The sequence below is a fragment of the Oreochromis niloticus genome, linkage group LG3 (genome assembly GCF_001858045.2).
Source record: "Oreochromis niloticus isolate F11D_XX linkage group LG3, O_niloticus_UMD_NMBU, whole genome shotgun sequence".
In the NCBI taxonomy this organism is placed as follows: domain Eukaryota; kingdom Metazoa; phylum Chordata; class Actinopteri; order Cichliformes; family Cichlidae; genus Oreochromis; species Oreochromis niloticus.
In genome coordinates, this window is record NC_031967.2 from 50,655,107 (window position 1) to 50,680,536 (window position 25,430).

At 41.9% G+C, this 25,430-nt stretch overlaps 1 protein-coding gene across 2 annotated transcripts in view; it reads right to left on the reverse strand.

Moving 5' to 3' along the window:
• rbm46 (RNA binding motif protein 46) overlaps positions 1 to 25,430 on the reverse strand; it is a 36,435-nt gene that overhangs the window by 8,713 nt on the left and 2,292 nt on the right. For both annotated transcript variants that reach the window (XM_003455543.5, XM_019360251.2), the window contains exons 3-9: positions 25,030 to 25,210; positions 24,635 to 24,791; positions 23,704 to 23,833; positions 21,852 to 21,949; positions 18,515 to 18,908; positions 6,306 to 6,505; positions 3,630 to 3,732 (exon numbers count right to left, since the gene is read on the reverse strand). In XM_003455543.5, coding sequence (XP_003455591.1) covers positions 3,630 to 3,732; positions 6,306 to 6,505; positions 18,515 to 18,908; positions 21,852 to 21,949; positions 23,704 to 23,833; positions 24,635 to 24,791; positions 25,030 to 25,210 — 1,263 coding nt within the window. The remainder of the gene's footprint in view (positions 1 to 3,629; positions 3,733 to 6,305; positions 6,506 to 18,514; positions 18,909 to 21,851; positions 21,950 to 23,703; positions 23,834 to 24,634; positions 24,792 to 25,029; positions 25,211 to 25,430) is intronic.

Below are 25,430 nucleotides of genomic sequence, written 5' to 3' on the forward strand. Positions count from 1 at the left end.
AGGTTTACAGGTTTAATGCCAATCAAGGTGGCATTAAAGTGAGAAGAGGCCCAGTATTGCTTAAAGAAGGCTTATTCTGAACTGTAAATCATGCAAATCTACAACCGTTTTCACTGACCCTTCAAGTTTCACCATTAAATGGTTTTTCCTAACTTTGTCTGATTTTTGCTCAAATATATATGTATATAAAATACTTGCAGACTTTGTTTTTTTTAGCTGTTAAAAACACCTGGAAAAACATTTTCACTAACAGAGCTGATAAGTTTTATTCCCCGCAGTCTGCAGGTGGTGTTGATTTTAAATATCTCACTTTGAACAGATCCTCTCAAAGCTGCAGCGTGTGGCTGCTGCGCTCAGGGTTCAGGAGACGCTGGCTCAGACAGGCAGTGCTGCGATTGGCTCGCAGGGAGCTGCAGGTGGAAAGAGTTCAGCCTCCGACAGCTGGAGCGACACAGCATGACTGCCAAGCAGCTTTTTCCCCTCAGGGGAAACAACCACGTTTCTTCTTGCCTTCCTTCAGCTTTTAGCTGACCGGGCATCAGAACCCCGCCCAAATGGCCCCTGCAGGGTCCTGAACCATGAGCCAATCAGTGGCTACGCTCAAAATACTCGTCTCACTGTAAGGTACACTAGTACTGCCAGTTTAAATACTCTGGATATAAACACAACTGAAAAAACATCAATCAAATAACAACATGGCTCATTTTACTGATGACATTATAATTAAATAGTTTTATTAAACTAAAATAATACTAATATACTACAACTGTATAATAAAAATATATTCTGTTTAGTTTTACACTTTTTCTTTATTACTTTTTATTTTAAAAGCTGAATTTGGTGTTTTTTGTTTTGTCTTTTTTTATTTTGGCCCATGTCTGTTTTTCATTTTTAATGGTTTTAATGGTGTGGTTTTATTTGTTGGATTCCACTTAGATAAAGACAATTAAATCTCTAAGGACTTGTTTTTAAATAAATATTAAATTAATGAAAAATTAAGACATTGTTCCTGCACTGTTTAAAAAAATCTCAGTCACTTTAAGGCTTTTCTAACATGTAAAATACAAATTAAACACCAAAATGGATTCTAGCGTCCTGATCCAGGCAGATGTAATATTTCACTGCACATGTTCTGTAATAATGTTTATTAATTAATAAAGTCCACATCAATTATTGTTGTAAGCTAAAAAGGTTGGAGCACACTTGGCTTCTCTTTATGCTCACAGTGTGAGTGTTACCACCCCTGCTGTGTTGATCCATGTTACTATGCTCTAAAATGAAGGGCGCAGGATGAAAAAGGCGACAACTATGAAGCATCATTTTTAAAACACTCCATCTTCAAATGCATTTTCCTAAAGCACAATTACAGGAAATGTGTTTTCCTTTATTTTAATGTCACAGTTTAATTCCCTGCAGGAACCCGGACAACAACGTGAATGGAAACAAATGATGATGGTGAGACTGCAAAAAGCACACTGCTCTGCTGCTGAAAGGAGTCCTGCTGTATGAATACTGATGATGGAGAGTACTCTTATTATTATAACCTCATTAAAACAGCCATTAAAGTGAGAGAGCCTCCTTTTGAGATCCTCTGCATCAGCGTGACTCATGAATCCTCCCGTCTGTGATGCTGTTGGGAGATTAAACACGATCTGCCTTTAATTTGATAGTTGGTGACTCGCCTGCTCAAGCGAAGACGTTGTTTGCTTTTTAAGGACAAAAGGGCAAAAACTGAGACTGCTGGTCATTTTTTCAAACTACACGTTTGTGCTCGGACTGTACAACAAGCCCGTCCACTGACCCAGGCTAAGTAATTCAGCCTTTTACACCCGTTTTGTCTTTACTTTTGTTCTTTTCTAAAGAGGTTAGAGGAAGTTGGCAGGGGGGCTGGAGTCTATCCCAGCTTCCACTTAAGTTAATCACCAGTCAACTTAACCCCACTAACTACATGTCTTTGGTTGAAGCCATGTGGGAGAAAGCCGGTGTACCCGGAGAAAACCCACACAGATCCAAACTCCACACAGAAAGGCGTCGGCCAGACAATCATAGCAGTTTAGCACTGCTGCTGTGAGGCGTGACTGGCCGATAATAATCCAACATAGAGACCAACCAATCACACACATCCACCAACAACATGGGGCTGGGAATGTGATCAAGTGGTTCAACGCTCTGGGGGTCAAAAGTATAACTGTCTGTTTTTAACTACTTTTGATTTTACCATTCTCTCTGAGCTTCCCCTCAGCCTCCTTGCAGCTGCTCCTATGGTGTCAATTTGAAAATTTCCAGAAAATCTCCTTGACCATGAACTCAAAGTCAAGATCACAAAGAGGTTTATAACTTGTCTCTAATTTTCAGAAGGTGCACCAATGGTATCAAAAAAGTCATAAGTCGCCTCATTCTCAGGTTATCACATTCAAAAACGTGGGTGTCTGTGCCGCAGGGTCAGAAAGCATGTTGCAAGCTATTATCACAACTCTAGTTTTACTTGGCCCATTGACAAAATTTGAAAACTAGTATGTAATTTTAAGTTTGCACTTTCAGCAACAGTTGAAACGGAGACTTAGCGGGGATTCATCTCACTGCTACATCATCTTAAATCAGTCATGTAATTAGGGCTCACTGGCATGTCCTTCAGCTTTGGAGGGTTAAAGTTAGTCACTGTTATAAAGTGTTGCTGATCCTCCTGTGTGTGGACCTTGGAAAGCAGCAAAGTTTTACCAGAAACCTCGACTTTCTTTCCGTATTTTCTCTCGTTTACACGCTGCTTTAATGCTAGAGGTCGTTGACGACCAGCAGGAGATGTGACCCTGACAAAACCAAAGCAGACCGTCTGCTTGTTTGACTGTACCATTAGGGCCGTGTTATATCATTACTTCAGCAACTTCCAACAAAGAACATACTTTCCAAATTATACAAGAAAGGTGTTGCTGATAAAAGTGGAAGCAACAAGCATGTTTCACTGTCGACTACATCCAGGCTACAAAGGAGAAGATGCTAGCAGCTGGTCATGTGCGACCTAAATGTAAACAAACGACTGGCTAACTGCGCTCCACGTGACAGGAAGAGCAAAGAGTGGATGGAAATCACTGATGTGTTTACATGGTGGGACTTTAAGCAGCTGGTTGAAAAGGTCGATCTAACTTCATACTAGCTCGCAATTTCTTTTACACTTTTATTTAAAATTTCCAGAGAAAACACTACCTACGATATTTCTTAACTTACATTCGCTGCCTGTTAAGCTGCAAGCATCGATTAAAACACTGTTCAGTACTTTTTTTCTATATCGTCAGAAACATTGCTATTACAAATTTCTTTGAAATATTATTTGTTACTGTCCAATTAAAGTTGTGAACTGTTACCAAAGACGAGCCCTGGTGACGTCCAACGCACGCTCCAAATGAGTCTGACTGACTGGAAGAAACGCAAACCAGGAGTGGGGCTGAGCGGTCCTCACCCTTCTCCCAAGTCTGAGGTTCGACTCAACACACTCTCCTCTCCAGCACCCTGGCATATACCTTCCCAGGGAGGCTGGGCAGTGTTTGGGTCTGGCACAAGCTGCTCATTTATTCACATGAAAACTGTTTACAGTGTGTGTGTGTGTGTGTGTGTGTGTGTGTGTTGAGGAGTACCAAGGTTCCACAGGGTGGTCTGAGCAGCAAGCTCCTTGGCATCATCTAGCAGCACACACAGCTTGTCAGGGATGAACGTCCTTCGTGTGGATTGTATCACCACCTACATGTACACGTATACACACACACACACACACACACACACACACACACAGAGTTTGATTTATGTAGAAACAAACACTTAATCGTTTCACTGAAAAAAATGACATACAAAGAGCGGTGAGGTAATTAATGGGGTCAGCCACAGTCAAAACTGCACCGTTGGAAAACAAAGAAGAAAAACAGGCTGGTTTTATGATTGTTCCTGTAACTTGTCATCTTGTGAAAGGGTGTAAAAAATGTTGTTTTTTTTTGTTTTTTAAAGTCAGCTTTAAATGGAACTGCTGAATTTTTTCCTCTTACACACACTACAGAATATGCTGATAACTTAACGCAGGAAGAATTTGGATGTTATACTGGGATAATGTTACAGATGGCCATGATATGTAAGACTTCACTGAAACAAGAATGCGTAATAAGTAAAAAAAATCACTGAATACCAATTTATTCATGTTTTTAAATCTTCAAACTGAGTGACATAGAAATATTTCTCATCTATGTACATAATTGTGTTGCAAATCAGCCCTGTGATGTACATAATTTACTGCTGTGGACTTTACAGCCCGCAGCACCAAACCTTTCCCACCAGCCTGTAAAATAATCCATCCTTGTGCCTGCAGCAGAATCATATGTATGAGATATATAGAAGCTATAAATAATTCAGTATGGTCAAGTTATGTATATACTGCGTCATTAACGTTATGCACGGTTACAGACAAACATATATTTCTCTATTACACCTTCTCACACCAGTTTATGGAGATTTATGGAGTACATGTTTATGCATTAATGCAGTCTGCAGTGCTCGTGCGCACAATCTCCCTTTATTTTTATCACTGTTGTATATAAAAATTTAGCACTTTAATTTTTTACTTTATTTATTGTAGACTCTACCATTTTTATTCATTATCCTGCTGCTGCAACACCATAATTTCCCCTGTTGAATTAAATAAAATATCGACCTATTTTCCAGAAAAGTCGACAACTACACACATGACATAATAACACGAAGAACAGTTAACACAATCAAGTGATCTTCATACAAACAATATATTCCTATAATAAAAATATATCTCTTATAAGCCTTATAAGACGTATAATTCCCTTTGACTTTGACTTCAGCATGTTGAATTTAAAGATGTTGGTCAAATGTGTTACATCATAATTTGGAGGGTAAGAATTTATATTTAATACTGGAGCCAAAATTTGTCTTCATCGCTAAGACCAACTTCATATCGCCAACTCATAAAATGATATAATAAATAGTGTTACGCAGGTAAATCCACTTGATCCACTTGCCATTTGACTGAGGCTGACTCACATCTGTTTCTGCTGAATGTTAACAAGTTAACCAGGAGCTCCTTTCAGTGAGGTGAGCAGCTGTTAGACAGTATTGAGCAGAGACCTCCCAAGATCCCAAACACAGCACAAACGAAATGCCTGATTCTTCTTTCAGCCTTTAGGGGACACCCATAGCCAATCATCTGCCTCCATCTCACCCTATCGCTAGAATACTCCTCTGCACATCTCCAAAAATCTCAGCTTTGCCTCTCTAACTATGCCTCCAAACCACTCAGCATGAGCTGTTCCTCTGATGTTCCTCTTGTCATCTTTTCATCCTGTCCTTAGCATCTTCAGCTCGGCTTCCTGTCTTTTTGTCTGGGCTGACATCTCCACACCCTCCATCACAGCAGCTCTCACTGCCATCCTGTAAACCTTTCCTTCCACTCTTGCCACAAATCAACCCTGACACTCGTCTCCACCCAGTCCACAAGCTTAGCCTACTAGGTGCTACATTGGTATTTTGTTCATGTTAGCAGATATGTTAAAGTTAACTAATATTAGCCAGAAAAAAGTCATTAACTTATTTAATGAAGCCCATCTGAGCTATGAGGGAAAACTAGTGTAAACATCAGCAGGAAAACTGACTTATGAAGCGAAGTGTTTACCTTTTAGGGTCAATCCCGAGCTAACCCTAAGCTAGCTTTGTTCTGGCTAATGCTTGCTAATATGATTCATTTATCAAAAATCTAGCCTGTGATTTGCCATTTCCTCCAAACTCCCAGGATTGATCTCGTACTTTAGCTGACTTTTTACAGATATGCTCAACAGACTTAAACTAATACCAGTGAAGAAGGAAATTCAGCAGTATTTACAGATAAACTCGCAAATCAGCTGTAACTAGATTCATGCAGCATAGCCAAGTTACAGCTAGGCGACTAAGGAGTTAGCTTCCTAACCTAGCAAAATGACATCCAAATGGAAATGCTAGTTGGTTAACATGAGCCACAACAATTTTTTTGTAGATAATATCAAACAATATCGATTTTAGCCATAAGTCAATCGTGTAATCACACAAAGTGAAGAAGTATGACTAACATTTAATTTTTATAGAGAGCTAGCTAACACTTATCTACACAGTACATGAAGAGGTGCTACATGATCCAATTCACTGTAAAAAATGTCAGTGCAGCAGCTCTGAATGTCATTAACTGGATCTGCAAGAGAAACTAGACTAACATGAACATATATATGTAAGTGTTATGTTTGTGTGTTAACATTTAGTCAGTCTGAAACCTTGTACAGTAACAGCAGCTTTCCGTCCTGCCCTGGTGTGGAGTACAGGTAGTACTCCGGGGGCAACCAGCAGTTTTTGCGGCAGTAAAAGTCGAGCAGGCTGGCGGCCGAGCTGATCTGACTCTGCTTGAGCGACAGCAGGCTGGTGGCGGTGAGGGGGGTGCCGGGCAGCAGGGGGTACATGCAGCGCTCCAGGTCGTCTGATGGTACAAACACACATACAGGGGAGCAGCATTAAGTTAGACGGGTGCTTCCTTCAGCTCAAGGTACATAAGACTTCTTTAAGACCTCACAGAGTATAAGAACAACATCACAATGAGTAAGCTTTAACTTGCAATTTGTCTTATTAATTTATGTACACCAGTAAACTCACTTACCCTGTGAACCCAAAACACTACATTGACCTTTCTAAGTGAAACTTTTTCTTTCTGCTACTATTTTTATGTTAATAAACACTCTTGTGGAGTGGAAAACAGCGGGAAAATGGCGCTGTTTATGTTGGACAGTGTAAGCGTTTCACAACATTTGTTGTGAAATTCGACTGAACGCAGTATAACCCATGTAGGAGCATGTGTGAATAAAAAGGTCTTAAAAGATTCAGCTTAAGTGGATCCTACTTTTCTCAACAAAAACACTGAAAACACCACAGCAGAAAAGATGATGCTGTTGTAGTCGATGCTGCTGCTGATTTCACAGCCTCGCAAAAAGGTGGTGAACTCAGGTAGAGCCAAAGAAAATGTCTCTCAAGTCTTCACAGCAGCAGCCCTGTGTACCTTTTAGTGCTGAATAGGGATGGGTATCGTTTAGGTTTTATCCGATACCGGTGCCAAACCGGTACTTTTGAAACGGTGCCGGTGCTTAAACGGTGCTCAAACCGGTGCTTAAAGAATGGAGAACACAAAATTGGTCCAAAAACCTCTCATGTTCAGCTGTTTTTTTTGTAAAAAGATAACAATGTTAGCCTTTTCTGCAGCTATGGGGCATATATGGTATCATTCTTGGCTGGAAGCAGTGCTTAAACAATGGAAAAAACACAAACTTGGTCCAAAAACCTCTCATGTTTAACTGTTTTCCACTTTTGGTCTGGCAGCAAGCTATCAAATATGGCGCATTTCTCGGCTTTTAAAAAAAACGCTATGCGTCGCCAGGTGTTTCATCAGATTTGAGGTGTTACCTCCTTTGACAGTATCACAGTATCAGCTTAAAGCACTTGTTGCAGGCTGCTGAGTTTGCACCTTTTGCTGTGAAGTACAGCCAGACTTTTGACCGCTTCGCCTTGGGCATTTTTAATCTGTAGCTCAGCTCTAAAAGAACATACGTACCTGGCCCCGCCTACTATCCTCAGAAACGTAAAATGATTGGCTAAAAAAAAGCACCGAAATAAAGCACCGAAATGTGCGCTGCTTTTCGGTCTGGTTACTACCGTTTATGTCAGAACCGATACCGGTACCCATCCCTAGTGCTGAAAAGACAATAAGTGCCCCTAATAAGATGACCTTTGTAAACTAGCTTTAGGTGAAAAAAAGCTTTTGTTTTGTTTTTTAACCGACTCCCCTCCCACCCATCATTTATCTTGCACTAATAAAAAGGCTCTGTGGAAACACACTCCTTAGTTTGCTAAAGTATTTAAATTTCTACTTTATCACAGTGATACCGACATACAGGGATGTGTCTAAAGGGGGACATGGGTGTACTCAACAAATTTATTTGTGGAATAGTCTAGAGGAGAATTTGAAAAGATTCCCAAATATACATCAAGTTTTTCTAATTAAATTTTCAAAACTAAGTTTATAAAGCACCAAATGAATGAAACGGGGTTAAATCAATCCATTTATCCTCTTCCACTTATCCAATTCAGCTTCTGAGTGTCAAAATTTAGTTTAAATATTTAATACCCTGTCTCATCCATATATCAAAACCATAGGGGAGACAATGGTTGTACTGTACATTAAATATGGATAACTCAATATGAAGACATTTTAAAATACTGGAGCAGCCAGTGCTGCCCCTCAGCCTCCTGGTAGATGCACCTGTGACATGAATTTGTAAATTCTAGTAGATTTCCAAAAAGACCTTGAACTCAAAGTCAAGGTCATTGAGATTTGAACTTGTCTGTGATTTTCAGAATCCTGCATCACTTATTCTCAAGTTATTGTTATATTGTGTTCACAAATTCAGGTGTTCACTCCCCCTCCTGGCAGGGGGACAGCAATATCTCATCAGCTCTAAAAGGCTGAAGGTTAAAAAGCAAAAGCTTTGAACAGGTGGAGTTCAATAATTATGGACATATATAAAAAGATGTATACATTAACATAACTAAGGAACGTGTATTAGATATGCATATTTATATATAGTCTATAACCACAACAGATAGATTTGATGAGTAAAATAGGGGTAGGAATTTAAAAAACGTTTGCTTCCTCCAACCCATTTTTGAGCAGGAATTATTTTTGTGAATGTGAATAAAATGGATTTCTTACATTTATTGTTTAATGGTTTATTTTTAATGTGTAACATTTATTACTTATATATTTACCACAAAGTGTTTGTTGTGGGTGGGCCAGTCAACTCTGAACCTCTGGCACAGAGGTCAACTGAGGAAACACTTTAAAAAGTACTTATGGTGAATTTCTTCTTTGTTTAGGCCTCATTCACTGTTATATAGACTAGAGTTGGGAACCCATGAGCACCATCAGAAAAAGCCTGTTTTTAGTTAGGAGTCTCCACTGGAGACCACTCTTGGAGAATAAAGGGTGGAGTGATGATGCTGAACGGGCATCATTTCTGCCCCCTGGTGATGGCAGCCTGGGCTACATTTACCAGAGGCCAAGCTCTTCTCACGGTTCACTGAGTTTAATACTTTTGACTTCAGCACAGTAACAACCGGGCTCATCTCATCACTAAAGCAGCGATCATAAAGTGTGACTGACTCAGCTCTGCTCCATCTTCCCCAACTTTTCACTCAACTACTCCCTCACTGACTCTCAGTTTATCGGGCGACAAATCAAAACCCAGAAAAAAAACTTTAATTGCTTTCTATCGACAGGCTTTTTTTTCAATTATGCAACAGTTTGAAGCTGGACTAAGAAGGAAATGTGGCAATAAATGAAAAGAGGTTGCTCAGCAGTCCGTCGGGTTTTCATCAGCACATCTGTGTCAGTGCACCTCATCTTGCTGCCTCACTTAAAGCCGCTCCGACAAACTGATCTCATGTTCATCTTATTGTCTTAGTTTAATTTATGGAACTAATTATTTTCAAGTTGTTGCGTAATCCGCCTGTTAAGTGCCAAGGCTCTTGTCTTTTTAATGTGCAGCAGCACTTTGATGAGTCCCCAGAAATCATTCGGCCATCATTCTCGCCCTCTGAAGTTTTCCATTAGCACCGTTTGTGTGTAGCGCATCTTTAAGGGTTTAAAAACACCGAACACAGTGAATATTTTAGCATTTCAGAAAAGAATCACTGTCGGGCCTGCTCAGATTTGAGTGTGAGCATTAAGCTTCGATCAGGACTTTTCCATAGCGAGTAATCCGAACCACGCAGCAACATATTCACGATCAACCTCATGTTGTGGATCGATCGTCTTGGATGTTCTCTTGGTTGAAGTTTGGTCAATTTTCAGAGTTTTCTTTCTGCCGTGTTCCCCTCAGCATGAACGAGCGAGAACAGTTTAACCCTCACTCTACATCTGCCCTGCGACAGCGTTTCTATATTAACCTAATCATAGCTCTGTAGCTAGCCACCTAGCAGCACTTCATTATATGTTAACTAACCAAACTGATAGGAAGTTGTAGAAGTGCTCTACATTTTAGTTTTGCTTGCCAGTTTTTTTAAATAGAAATCCTTCAGTCCTAACATGGTATATTATCTTTAGATGGAAACTAGCTAGCTGACTTACTTTCATAAATGTCTGGATGCTAATCTTTCCTGTAAACCCTGGGAGAACCAAATTGCCCGTTTCATTGGCGCTAACAGAATTTGGACTATTTTTAACTCTTAGCAGTGCCTCAGCATTTGTTTTAGGCAATTTAAGGAGCATTTGGACCCTGAAATAGTAGATGACTTGTTAAGTGGATAACACAGACATTTCTAAATTTACCAGCTGTCATGAGTCATGGAGTTTTATTCATTCAGATTTATTAAGCACCTTGTTCCCTGCACACCTACTTTATGCAAAAATCACCTGTTTGAAGCCAGACAGAATGGGCTAGCAGAAGCAATCAGATGAGGGTCATTGTGCAGCCTCTTAATGAACCATACAATGCCAGGTCTCCATGACACCGGACACTCATACATGTTTACAACTCTTCACTCCATCTCAACACAACAAATGGTGAGAGTCACTATATTGTGGCACTTTCAGCACTTAACGTTTGCCTTAGAAAGGCTGAGGAGTAAAAAGAAAACATAAAATGTTAAAATTAAAAACAAGAAGAAGAAAAAATAAAGCAATTTAAAAAGTAGAAGGTAAATGATGCGTAAATGATCACAGACAATGATAACAAAGGCTGAGGACAATAAAAAGAATGTTAAAAGAATCATGTAGGTCAATAAAAACACTTTTTTTTTTTTTTAGAAGCAATGTGAAGGAATTCTGTGAGACTTGTCTCCTCAGGCGAATCAATCCAAGCGATGATGGGGGGTCGTGATGGCAGAAGTTATAGTTACATTTCAGATGTCTCTTTGATGGCTGAGGGTGTAAAATTGAGAATGTACAGAGAGACGGCAGATTTCATTGCGAGCCGGAGGCCGAGTGGAGAAAATGATGGATGGGGATATGTGGTAAGACAGATTTAAGAGAAGCTCGTTTGGATCATTATCTGAATGAAACTGAAGCGGGGCGCTGTTATTAATGTGAATTAAACAGTATCGTACCTGCCACAGCATCCATCATTATCTACAGTCTGGGTGACACAGGTCAGCCCGACTTACAGACACCGTCACGGTCACTAATGCAGGACACTGTCCGCGGTGATAATGTTTGTAGCTGTGGTGGTCATATCGCTCTTTTTTAATGTGGCAGCTGTTTTTTTATTGTCTGTCAGACTGACGGAAACTGAGGATGGTGATTTTCTTGGATACTGGAATCTAAAAACAGCCATATTTCCATTTTTATTGCTTCTTTTCCATCTTAAAGAAGAAAAAAAAGAAAAAACTGAAGAGGCCAGGCTGACATCTTAGAGGTACAGAATACACCATTTTTATCCGACACAAAGATGAGTTAGAGTGTGAGCTTTTTCAGTGCTGAGGTGGTGAATGTAATAGACTTCAGAAATATCAAAAGCAGAGTTCTTCAGCTAAATAAGGTGCCCGAACTGGAACACTAGACAGTGTTTGTGCCTTCTGGACCACTTTAAAGCAACTATCTGACAAACAATATGGGTAGTGCAGTTAATTGCACTAACAGACTGCCCAGTAAGTCAGTGGTTCAGATATCGGTGTCTGTGTCAAGTGAAGCTGGTGTTTCCATGGCCAAAATGCTTTAGTTGAGGCCTGGAAACATCCAGAAACCAGTCATAGTCCAAAAACCTTGATCAAAGTCAGTGGCTCCGAGCTCTAACAGACAGAATGTTAAATATGCATAAGGACCCTTTATGGAAAATAAAAAATAAAGAAACCTAAAAGGTTGAAGGCTTTGTTGAAGAGGTGAGTTCGGAGGAGTTTTGACTCTATTTCGACTCTAAGAGGACATGTGACAACCTCCCCTGTACCCTTAACAAGCTAGAGTCCTCAGTATCAATAAAGATGTGGCTTAAACACCATTAGAAGGGTTTTTGTAAAGACACTCGGTCATTTTGGTCTTTAAGAAGCCTGAAATATAACAGAAACCACTCAGTTCAAAAAGAGAGTTCCGAGGTTTACTTCTAGTTGACTTCGGTAAAGAGTTAAAGGAGTGAGCAGTGATGGGGCACTGTGGTGCTCAGGTGGGAGAGAGAGCACAAGAATGTTGGGGCTGCCACAATGAAGGCTCATGAGGGAAGGTCGCTCTGAGGGACAGCAAGTTTAGACCCATTCTATGGGGGTGTCCAAATTCATAGGCTGCATCCTCCTGAGGCCGCATTTGTAGGCCGATTACGTCCCAGCGACGCGACGAAGACTCCTCCGAATACAGCCGACAAACGCGTCCTCCTTTTCCCCGAATTTGAAGGATGGGTTGGGTGTATCCTTCGTGGCCCACCATATCCCAGAATTTTTAGTGCGGCCCAGCCAATTCCAGTTTCCAACAATGGCGGCCGCTACTAAGTTTTAATACTCTTATTACTCTTTCTGGGTCGCTGTGGCGTGAATAAGGCACGACTGGACCACAGATCTGCGTTTTTAGCCATCCTTATTCAACTTTGTCACACCACCACAACACACTCAACCCTGCTTCCCCATGATTTAACACCACGGGTGTGATCTGCAGATGCGGTGCAGGTGCGTCCGCGCGGCACCACAGACCACACCCCACCACAGTCACAAAATAAACTTTTAAGATATTTTCAGACGAGAATGTAGCTGTGTAAACTTCAAATATCTGCTCGGTTTATCAAGATATGACATATTTGCAAAAGTGCTCCGAGGTTGTCAGAGATGTCTGTTACCCACCAGCTCGAAAGCTAGCCAGGGCGATAACAGCGAACTCCCTGCAAATCATTTTCAAACCCACCGTGGTCTTTTGAAACTCAGGTTAAACATGAAATATAAGTCACTTAGATAACTTAAAAATGATATTGTTTGGCTTTTTTTAGTGTTTTATTTGTTCTTGAGTAAATCGGTTTGGCTGACATTAAAGTTATAGTTTTCACACAGCTGAATAAACGTCAAACGGAAAACTGATTAAACAGAAGTGTGAGATGGTCGAGAATTTACTCCAGTGTCCTGTTATATTTTAGATAGAAAGGAGCAGACGGCTGAGTTCATTATACTCCACTGAGACAGCTGGTGACCCAAAACTGAAGGCTAGACTGTCCAATTTCACAGCCGCTCGCTTCCGGCCTACCCGGCCTTCGCAGGACCCAGCTCACGTAGGCCGTGAAGGCCAGGTCCTCAGGAGGATGCAGCCTATAAATATGGACACCCCTTATATCATTCTAGTAATATGAAGGTATCATATCCTTTTCAGCAGCATCTTCCTGCTGGGTTGAACGATGAGTTCACTTGATGACATTATCGAGTCTTCCAATTGCCTTAAAGTCAGCAAAGCACTGTAGATGTTGCGTTTCTTCTTCGTTCATACTTGATTCAGTCTCAATCAATTTTCCTTTAGACTCCTGGTTAGGGATGGGTATCGAAACCCGGTTCTTGTTGAGAACCGGTTCCCACCGTTTCAATTCCTTGGAATTGTTTGCCATTTTTGCAAACGATTCCCTTATCGATTCCAGTCACCCTGAATGACATCACCATGTTGCGGAGCGTCATTTACCTGGCAGGAAACATGGCGCCTAAGCGGCTCAAACGCTCAAAAGTTTGGTTATACTTTACGAGAACGGATGACAACAGGGCAACTTGCAATACTTGCAAAGTAGATATTTCATTTAAGGGAGGAAACACTACGAATATGCAAAAGCATTTGCCCACAAAACACGCGATAACCTTAAATGAATGTTGTGTTTTTAATTCCGCTCCAGACTCGTGAATGTCAACCCAGCAGCAGCGGTAACATTTGCACGTCCTCTCCTGTTAATACGGCAGGTAAATAATCAACTAACAGTGCATATTATGTTAGCGCGATCTGCCTTATTACAAAACCTGCCATTACTGTGCATTTAGGTGACCATGATGAGAGAGACAGACAGAGTCTGGCTGGCTCAGATGCTGGCAATTCCTGCTGCAGTCTACCGGTAGCATCTCCTTTCAGACCAGGATAGACGAATGTCACCGAGCAGTGACTAAGTTTGTGGTCAAAGGCTTGCACCCATTTGCCACAGCAGATGCCCCGGATTTTCGGTAAGTGAATGTGTTTAATTGTAGGCAGGGACATTACTGGATATTCTTGTGTAATTGCTACAGAATAATTTGTGTTATACTTTGTTATTGCTACAGAAGAATATTTATTTTACATTTACAATTTTTTTTCCTGGGGACCCTGTGACACCCCATTGAAGAGCCATAGGCTGGATCTCTTAAGATCTCACTGTTGGGTTTGTAAGGCCATGTTACTCCTAAATTTCTATCTTGTTCAAAGAGAAGATATAAAACAAAGTTCTAAGTTAATCAACCTTAGTGTTCTCCTTTTTAAAAAATAAGAATCGATAAGAGAATCGATAAAGAATCGAATTGTTAAACAGAATCGAAAATGGAATCGGAATCGTGAAATCCCTACTCCTGGTGGAGCAACTACACCACGCCAACGGACTCTGTTCTGGGCCGTTCTCTTCAGCTGGGTCCACGTCATTCCCGTGGCCTTCACTTCGCTCTCAATGGATCTGAATCACTCTACAGCTACCATTTTGCCGTTTTCACAATAACAGGATGGAGATTTTTATTTTTGCCTGATCTAGAGCCTTCCTCTGATCTAAATCTTCTACAGAAATAAACCAACTTGACGACAGCCTGAAATGGAGAGAAAAGGCTGCGCATGTGGCCGAATGTGGACAGTGGACAAGATCTGAATCCCCCCAAATGAAATCTCTCTTTCTCTCTCAGAATCAGTTCATCTCTACATATCCTCGTCTCTCTCTGACATCTTCCCTTCATGAATATTTCACGGCCCATTTATAGCAGAGTTAACTCACAAACTTTTCTCATTTTCAGAAAATCGCCACGAGCATGAGGGAACACGAGCTCGTACTTCGACACCAGATTATTATTGCGGCTTTCTCAATATATGTGAGAGGCTTGATGAATGTGGTTTGTAATGGACGAGAGAAAGTCGAAACCTGTTCATATGTACAGGAAGAACAATCTAGACGAATTTTCCTGGCACAGTGAAGAAACGGAGAATGGGCCTGTGTTACAAAAAAGGGAAAAATAAAAACAAAGTGCAGCTCATTAGAAAGCCGCAAGTGGTCCAGAAGAGGTTATTCTGACAGCAGAAAGCACTTTCTACTCTCCTGGGGAGGGAATATTGATTGTTTGGCACTACAGATGATTTCCTGTTAGAGATGGGAATTATTTTAGAAATAAATAGTTAATGCCATATTGGGAAAATTTATTTGCAAGCCAAAACACATGCTGTGTATGAACAAGTAGACCTGGACATCCATCCATTTCCTTCTGCTTATCTGAAGACAGGTCGCACTTACAAGAGGGTCACCGGACCATTTTAGACCTCTTTTCACACCAGCACTCCCAGTTCATCCTGGAAGATCCTGAGGTGCTCCCAGGTCAGGTGAGACACTAAGGGGTCTAATCCAGGGTTTCCTCTCAGTTGTGATACAACCTCCTGAAGGCATCCTGAGCAGATTCCTTCCCCACCTCACCTGGAACTCCAGCTCCTGACCCTCACTCTAAGGCTGAGCCCAGGCACTGTGCAGGATGCTTGTATCTGCAATGTTATTGTTTTGGTCATTACCATGATGATCTCATGTGAATAGATGATGGCTGGAACATAGACGACCCATTAAGTGAAGGTTTCATCTTCCTGCTCGGTGCAGTCTTTAACTTAACTGATCACTGTGATGCTTGCATTACTGCATACGCAGCCTCAGTCCGAATTTCTTTGCTTGTACTGTTTGACCATCCAGAGGGGGCAATCTGCTGTTTTCCATAAGAGAACAATGGCCTTAGGCTTGCAGGTGCTGACTTTTCTCCTGCACACCACCCCAGTGTGAGCTCAAGAGTTCAGGGTCATATAAAAATGTGACCTTGAGCTCTGCTGCTGCTGATACCTCACCTACAGCAGCAGAAATGTAACTTTCCCAAATAGACATTGAAATCCTATCCATGAATATCACAAACAGGACTGTAGACAAGTAGAAATACTGGTGAAGTCAAACACAAACTGAAACTGTATTTGATTTGATTCTAAATCTCCCTTTGGTTATATACAGACTGATGGCTCATATCAATGGCCACAGTAGTTTGATAACTGTTTCACAGCCAGGACGTTTATGTTGGGAGTCTCCTTTCCCACTTCAGACTTCCTATTTAAAACTGCTGACAAACTCAGCCAGTCACGCTCCATTTAATCTACAGCTGGATTATTATTAAAAATATTTAGTCAGAACTAGTGAGAGATGTGGTTATCATGCAGAAAATGAGCAATTTTACAAATAAAACATCAACTAAAGATGAGTAGAAGATCTATGCTGCACAGTTCTATCTAAAATTGAACTGAGAATGATAGAAAAATTCATTCACATTGAATAATGTTTCACAGCAAACATGAACATTTAAAACTGTCTGATAGCCATCTTCCCTTTATGTTTATGAAACAAAAAAGTTTCATGCAGTTGGTTAAAATTTAAAAAGGGGGAATTGATTTGACTCCTCACAGAGGAAAAAACATCCATTATGCATTAAACTGATGACTTTTTAATGAACTAAATTATAAAAATATATCAAGTTTTAACAAATATTTGATTGTTTTCAACTGCTGCAGCTAATGAAAAAAAAAAAGAAAAAAGAAAAAAAATCATTATGTACTCTTTAAACTAAAACAAAATAAAAATATACAGAACACACTTTTAGTTCAATGTTATTTTGACTTTAGAGAAACCTTACTGGTTTTCCAGTGAGTGCTGAAGCCAAGTCACAATACAGTGTGTGTTGTGAATGAGAGGGCGTAACAGTGAAACTGCAAAGAGCAGAGAAAGTGAAGGTGGACTAGTTTAAATACCCGGAGACAACCATCCAAAGAAGGAGAGGTGAAGTAGAGACCGCAGTCACGAATGGTTTACAAGATGGTACAGAGAGCTGCTGTGATGTGTCGTTTGGAGAATGTAGCACTGACAAAAAGACAGTGGAGTGTCCAACATGGCCAAGATTATAAACGAGTACATCAGAGGGACAGGGCAGCAGTTTGAAGACAAAGTTAAAAAGGCAAAGCTGAGATGGTTTGGACACGTGAAGAGGAAAGATAGTGGAGATATTGGACAAAGGATGTTGACTTTGGAGCTGCCAGGCAGGAGGAAAAGAGGAAGACCACAGAGGCAGGGTGAGATGGAGTTAGATGGTTCGCTGTTTTAACCAATAAAGGGAGCAGTTAAAAGAAAGGAGAAGAAAACTGTGACCTGAATGAAAAGCTGTCATTTGTATGTGGATCCAAAGTTCAATTTTAGATGTGCCGCCTGAATCTTCTCCCTTCAATTACTTCATATTTCTACCAGTGAAATCTGCTATTTTCTGCATAATGTTACAGACGTTTAAGGTAAAGTGGCTGTTGAGGTACAGCAGGTCATAGACTAATCCAGCCTGCATGCCAAAGTAACTGAACCCCGAGTTACTCTCTGGTCTGTTGATAATAATGTGAGTGTGTAGCAGGGATGTGGTCTCTGGCCTGCTGCAGTGGAGGGGTGGTGCAGTGAGGTCATGGGGTGGTGCTGGGATGTCAGAGGGGACAGGTGATTATGATGGGACTGATGACTCTCTGCACTTTTATAGTGATAGAGGAGACTGGCGGGAGACGTGTGTGTAGTGGAGGAAGCCACAGAGAGAGCTGGCTCCAGGCTACAAGACAGTGCCAAACATAAAAAGATGCTTGTGGTTAAAAATTAACCTGAAACCACAACAACTGTACACTGTGTGGGTCCTGTCATTTCACAGAATGTTAGACAGAGAGCTGGTGTGAATGAGGCATATTGTATACAGTAGAAAAGTGCTCTATTAAAACCAGTCCATTTACCAAAGTTCATATCTGTTGTTTTCTTTGAAGCAGAGCTTTCTGTAGATTTTTCACTGTGTTAATTTGGGACTGATGGGACTTAAAAACCTGAAGAAGTTCAAAATCTATCACTCAATGGTGGAAAAAGTAAATAAATAAATGAGCAGTCACCCTCCATGTTCACTTCAGCTCAGTTAGCCTAAGCCTTGACAGCCCCATCTTCATCTTCCCTGGGCATTTCAAAACTCCTGGCCTCCTGCCTCTGTCTCCTAACTCTTCAACTATCAAATAGCCTATCAAACTAAATATTATTTTCTTATTTTTCACTCTCCTTGTGAAGATGACATGTGACCCAACCCCAAAGGGGATTTGTGCCTCTGGATGGAATCCTACCAGCAACCTTTCACTTCTCCATCACAGGCAAAAAGACAAATAAAAAGAAATTTCTGTTTTTTCCCCACTTACCTTGACTCCCTGTGTAGAAGGGGTTTGTCAGCGGCAGGGACACCTGTCTCATTGTGTCTCCTCCTATCATCCCTCCATCATTCCTGTGCAGCCCAAATGTCCCGTTTCCTCCATTCCCTCCTCCTCCTCCCTGACCGCCTCTGGTGCCGCACTTCCGGCCAGCTGCACCTCCGTCTTTCACGCCCGCTGGTTTGGCCAGCGTCACCTCCACGGCGGCTCCATCGATGTGGGCTCCGTTCATGAGGCTGAGCGCGGTGAGGGCGTCGCTGCGAGAGCGGTAGTGGATAAAGGCGTAGTCGGAGAGCTTCTTGACTCTCTCCACGCAGCCCGGCTTGAAGCGAGAGAACTCCTGACGAAGAGTTTCCTCCGACGTCTCCAGCATGAGGTTTCGCACCTGAAGTACAAACAAGAGTTAGTTTATGTGGTCGCTCAGGCTTTGAAAGCAGAACACGAAATAAAACACACAATAGACAGACAATACAGATCACTTTTAGTTCTAGTAATCATGTCCCAACAGCAGCAGGAACATCCCATAAAAATGTTGTGATTTCACATTTTAGTCAAACCTTTTCACTGATTTGATTTCACTGGATGAAGTGAAAATAGGCTTCCCCACTCACACCCTACCTCAAAAGGTCACATGACAGTGTGGTCTCAACCCCCGGTGCTTATAATGTAACTCCTGGGTCTCTCCATGATTTGGTTTCAGAACTGAAAGTGCCTCTTAAATGGGAGCAGAAACATCTTTACCAACTTAAACAAGTCCAACTGCCTTCTTTTATTTTTTCAAGCTCTTGAGCAGCCAGTGTTGAGCAGTGATGGGAGAAGCTGGCTGAGATATGCACCTCATTTTTTCAGGCAACCCTAACTGTGACCAGACCCAGTTAATTCTGGGTTTAGACCCAGAATTCGCTAAAAAGATAATTTCTCTCGTCTGGTCTGGGAATTCCTCGGAAACTCCAAGGAGGAACTTAAAGCCCAACTCTGGATGGAAATGATGTAAAGTAGGGCTGCACGATTAATCGTTAGAAAATCGCGATTTCAATTCATACTTATGTGCGATCTCATTTCCAAATGACAACGATTTACAAAAAAAAAAAATAATTTTTAAAAATAAGACGACGACGATTGTACTGCATTTTGATCCGGGACGTAATCTGCATGAAAACAAGCGCTCACTCTTCCTGCTCAACAAATGACAAGGGCGGAGCCTTATACCACGTGATACAGAAGCTGTGCCGTGTGATGCTAAAATTGGGAGGGAAAAAACAACGGAGAACACATCAGGGATGACGAGAAAGTGACAGGAGAAAATCCGTCCTGATCAACCACCCAAACATCAATAACGGGAACTTTATACAGCGTTCCCCTATACACGTCGAACTCCCGCAGGCACAAAGAAATTACGGAGGCTATCACTTATCACCTGACCAAAGATATGGCTCCCATCAACACTGTGCAAAACGAGGGATTTAGGAAAATGATCAACACCCTAGACAAACGCTACACAGTGCCGTCCCGCAACTATTTTTCTATTGTTGCACTACCTGCTCTATACACGCAGTGTCGAGCAACGGTGGAGACAGAATTTCAAGCAGTACAACATTTTGCGGCAACGACAAAATGTGAGACATTTGTTGTTTTTATGTTTATTTATTGTTTTTATGTTCAGTCTCAACTGTTACGAAGTTGATGTGCAGTTAATAAGTGCAATAAATATTTATATTGGAAAAGAAAATTGTGAGAGAATCGTGATCTCAATTCTAAGCAAAAAAATCGTGATTCTCATTTTATGCAAAATCGTGCAGCCCTAGTGTAAATTCAATCACCAGAATAGCAAAATAAATCCATGATGGGCAGAAAGTGAGTAGGGGGTTGGAGTTTAAGTGAAGGGCCAGACAGGAAGTTGATTTGCTCTGTCGCTAACATCTTATCAATAGAGGACACTAGGTTGCCTAGGTAACCCTCTGATGTATTTATTACCTTGTCAATCAGCGGTACACAATTGCTTGCCTTGAAGTTGAGAAATCATTTGATTGATTTCCCATCGTCTCTGCTCGCCATGTTGCTTATGTTTGCTTCCTTTTGGGCTCGTGTGTTGAGTACAGATGAATTCAAATGTTTTATTTTTGTGCATTTTTCTATTCAATTCAAACAAATCAAAACAGCAGTCGCCTCAAGGTGCTGTATCTTGTAAGGTAGGGACCCCACAATATTACAGACAAAGGCTCCTGTATGTTTCGTGTCAGCACCTTTTGTGGCTTCTGTTTTTTCTAGCACCTTGATGGTGTTTTATAGCAGCTGAATTCAGAATAAAGTTGTTCCCTGTTTTTGTTGTCAGACGACTGCACAGGCAGACACACCCTGCCTGTTAAGACCAAAAACAACTTCTGACCATAAACAAAGCCATAAACAAGCTTTCTGTTTTGGAAAGGTGAGCTTCATCAAAATCCTCACAAACACCTTTAAAGTTTTAAAGATTTACTCTTTTTGTTGACAGTGGAGCTGGTGACTGAAGAGGTATAAAAAGAGCCACTCGAGCACATTAAAAAGCATCCTGAATAGTTTCTTTGAAACTCCATCTAGCATTAATGTTAGTGAAAGTCTTAACGAACTCAAGCAGTCACATTTTGTGCACTGCATAATTTCTGTGAAGACGAACAGATCTGCTTGACTTCTTCTCTCTAAACTTCGTCGCTGTGGCTGATGAGAGGCCGAGTGAACGGAGCAGCTGCCAGCAGGTTTTCTGTGCTGAGTCGAGGGCTTGGTTTGCTAAAAATACCCCTCGCACTGTACATGCTGGCCTAGGATCACACCTCAGTGTTTCAGCCTCCTCAGTAATTGATCCCCTGGAGGGTGAACAGCTCCTGCTGCTGCTCACCTTTGATCTGGGCGAGGCAGCTGAGTGTTTCACGGGTTTCTGCCTGAACACACGCCAACGTCTGCTGCACAGCGCAACTTTCGTTACACCCGCTGAGGCCCGACTCGCTACACCGAGGATGAAGTCTAGTTTAGGAAAGGAAGGCTTTTCATAAATGACGCCGCCAGCTGCAGGCCTGTTTCCACCAGAGTTCAGCTTGCACCAACCACCTTTATCACCCTACATTAAATCTACAGTGACAAACATTAGTTCAGTTTGTTTTCCAATCAGTTACTGGTTCTGTTGCTAGCTAACATTAACTAATGTAGCAACCAACAAACCAGCGAGGTGATTTTGTACCGGCAAAAAGATAGCCAAGCATCTCACATGATTATATATCTAATCATGCTAACAAACAAACAAACTATACAAAAAAGTTATAAATATATACGAGTGTGTGTTTGTGTGCGTACGTACATAAAGGACCCTAACTCGCTGCATGACCTCCTCATCCACATCTTTCTCAGGCTCCGCCCAGTCTACCTGGATGGAGTGACCCCACAGCTGGAACGTTCCTGCGGGACACAGCAGCATCATGTGACTGTAACACAAGGCTGCTGACGGTTTAAATCCGTCAGTGAATGAAGAACACGCACACCGCTGGCTCTCTACTGGCAGGACACACACATAATAAGAGTGGCTGTTAAAAACAGGAAGTTTTCACGTCGCTCTCATCGGCTTCCAGCGGGTGAAGTGCCTCTTCCTCCTGATTAAACTTCCTGTTTCACACCATCATGATTCTCATATCAAATCTCACTTTCATGAAAATTTTTTTTTAAAAGAAACAATAGCCTTTTCATCTTTGTTTTTTTCCCCTCTAAAGTTGCCGCTGGCGGTTACAGTAATAACCTCTGCTCTGTACCTTCAGTTTCCTGTAGCTACCCTGAATCAACACCTGCTTCACAGGTGTCCGACTCCACCGTGCAGGAAATCTGCAGGAGCAGCGGTTTGAAGATAAAATAAGCAGCTGGGAAACATGTTTGTGGTTAATCCGGTGAATTGATCGACTGAAGGATCAATGTCCGATGCAGCCCTGTGGCCGCTCTGCTCATCGACTCGCAGCAGAGCCCCCAGCAGACTGAGACAGGAGGGAACCGATAGCTTAATGGAAACAGTTAGCTGAACCTCCGGACAGCAGCGCAAACTCATCAGGAGGGGAAAAGGAGGCAAAGGGGGGGACACTGCAGGGGCCTTCTCATAATCACGACTCAGTTATCCAATACGATTTGCACGTTAGAGCCACTGAACGTGATGTTTTCCAGCGTTTGATCTTTAAATATGAGTAAAACTGAAAAAATAAAGACAAAAAAATACAGGAGGTGAACACAGTGCCTCAAAGCAGCCACGTGGTGAGCTACAGCCAACTGCTGTAGAAAGCATGAGACAATGCAGCCTTCAATAACACCTCATCCCCTCTGCACACAGCTGGGTTACACCTCTGGGCACCTATGCTGCTCGCGTGCTATTATCCGCACAATGTGTATTTTTTCAGATTTTCAGTTTAAAATTTCCAGACTGTCTTATTTATTTAATTCACTTAATGAACATAATTCACGTACTTTCTGCATATAATGCTACTCACTGCACATAATGTCCTCCTGTATATATCCACTTAATGTATGGGTATATAATGTTCTTTCTTTTTGCACAGGATTCATTTCACTGAGTGTTGTACTTGTGTAACTATGCATGTGACAAATAAATAAAGAATCTTGATCTTGACCTCTATTACCAGTCACTCCCCCTGTCTTTGCAGACCGAACTCTGTCCTGCTTCAGATTCATAACAGCAGTTTGTTTCTTCAGTACTCCTGTGTCACAGCAAAAAGGTTGTGGGTTCAAACCCATGTAGAGTTTTTAATGTTTCTTCTGCCATTACAAAAAGCAAACATGCCGGGTTTGTGTTGTTTCTCTCTAACATCATCGCATCACTCAGAGCGGCTGGAGCTCCAGTTTCCTTCATCGCTCTGTTTTTGTGATTTTGGTGCTTAAAGGACTCGAGCACTCCTGTGGGTTCAACATCAGTGAACTCATCTTCTGCTGGTTAAACGATCAGAGCTTTGGAAGCTGCTGTCTTTGCTCTATACCCTGCTCTTAGACCCTGGAGTCAGTCTGTGCTGCCCTCTGCTGGATGCTGAGAGGAACTGAGTCAGCTCAAAGGCTGTAGGTGCACACGTGTGACTCAGCACAGTGAAAACAAACATTAGAGACACAGATCTCTTCAAAGGTTAGGAAGGACACATGTGGAGGAGGAGGAGGAGGACGGCTACCTGGAATGAGCTTCCTGCGAGCCATCGCTGCAGCTTTATGGGACTCGTACTCCACAAAGGCAAAACCTCGATTTTTGTTCTTGTCTGTGGTGCTCGGGTACACGATCGCATCCACGACGCCGTCCGTCACCTGGACACACAGACGCAGAGGGGGAGGAGCAGAAACTGACAACTGAGAGACACACACTGCTTCAGAGAAAAGAGCAAACAGTAATACAGGGAGAGTGAAAAGAATCATCTGATTTCAAAGTGCCTTAACTCATCCTGTTAGAAAGCCTTTAAAAAAAAATAATTATTATTTTATGTTTTATCATCATAAAATTCACAAACCAGCTCCATAAATGTAGAACAGGAGGCATCCTGCACAGACGTGACTCCCATCAAAAACCAACAGTGTCAAACTGACAGACGGCCAGTGGGCTGCTCTGCTCTCTTTCCCGCTGAGGCCATTTTTACAATCTTTACCATGAAATTTACAAACAAATATCTATAAAAGACCCAACTTTTTACTCAATCTTTTCAGCTATTTTTTCAGGTTTTTCATCAAAGATGGAGAGGAGGAGGAGGAGAAGGAGAAAGCTGCCGAGCTGCAGATCAATCATTACTGAATTAAACAGCAGCTGTGCAGGGCGCGGACGGCTGAGGCTCGAACTGAGAGATGACAGCGAAACTCTGCAGAGAAGTGAAGCCTCCACAGTGAGGACACATTAAAGCTGCAGAGCAGGCCGGACTAAATCTGAAATGATCCATCTGCTGCCTGCAAGACTTTAACTTAGATCGTCTTCTTCCTCTTACAGCGGTCTGATCCTCTCGCTTCTCCTCCATTTCCATTAGCAGTAATGAGGGAAAGGTTTGGACCCAAACAGTTAAAAGATGCCGGTCTCACATATGGAAACCAGGCACTGTAGGTCAGTGAGTGAGTCCGTTTTACCTTCTTCATCTCCTCGATGACCTCGTCCTTCCTCTTGTCTTTGGGGATGGAGCCGATGAAGAGGCGGCAGTTGTCCAGACTCACACACACGCCGATGAACTTCCCCGGGCGCACCTCGTAGTTGTCCAGCATCTGGATGGCTCTCTGAGCTGCTTCTCTGGAGCACAGAAACACTCTTTTTTAAGCTCCTTGCACAGATTTCACTTCACTGGACTGCTTAACTACTTTTACCAATTAAAAAAAAAAAAAAAAAGACCATATTTCTCAGCGTGACGTGACTCAAAATGCCTGTGTACTACACATATAAACATGGTTGGGCCCCATACAGTAACGTTATCTGCGTCCACCTGAAAAACAAACGCAAGAGTCAAAGAAAACTGAGGAAGATGAGCGACCTGTCGGTGTACATGACGAAGGCATAGCCACGGTTCTCCCCGCTGAACTCCATCATCAATCTGAACTCGTAGATCCTCCCGACTTTCTCGAACAGCGGCACCAGGTCGTCCTCGTACATGTCTCTGGGAATCTTCCCCACGAACACCTCGCAACCCCGCGGGGGGGCGGGACCCTCCCAGCCTGCACCACAGACACAGTCAGCTGATCAAAGCCTTCATATTCATAAACATTTCTGTGACTTTTTTGATCAGATTAGGAGGTATTTCTGGGATTTCTACCGACCTATTCTTCATTTTTTCTTCATTTTTGGTTGACAACTTTTTAATTAGGAACTTAATTAAAATAAATTATTATTATTAAAATATGTGGATTGGAGCAGATGCTGCTGCAGGTATTTTTG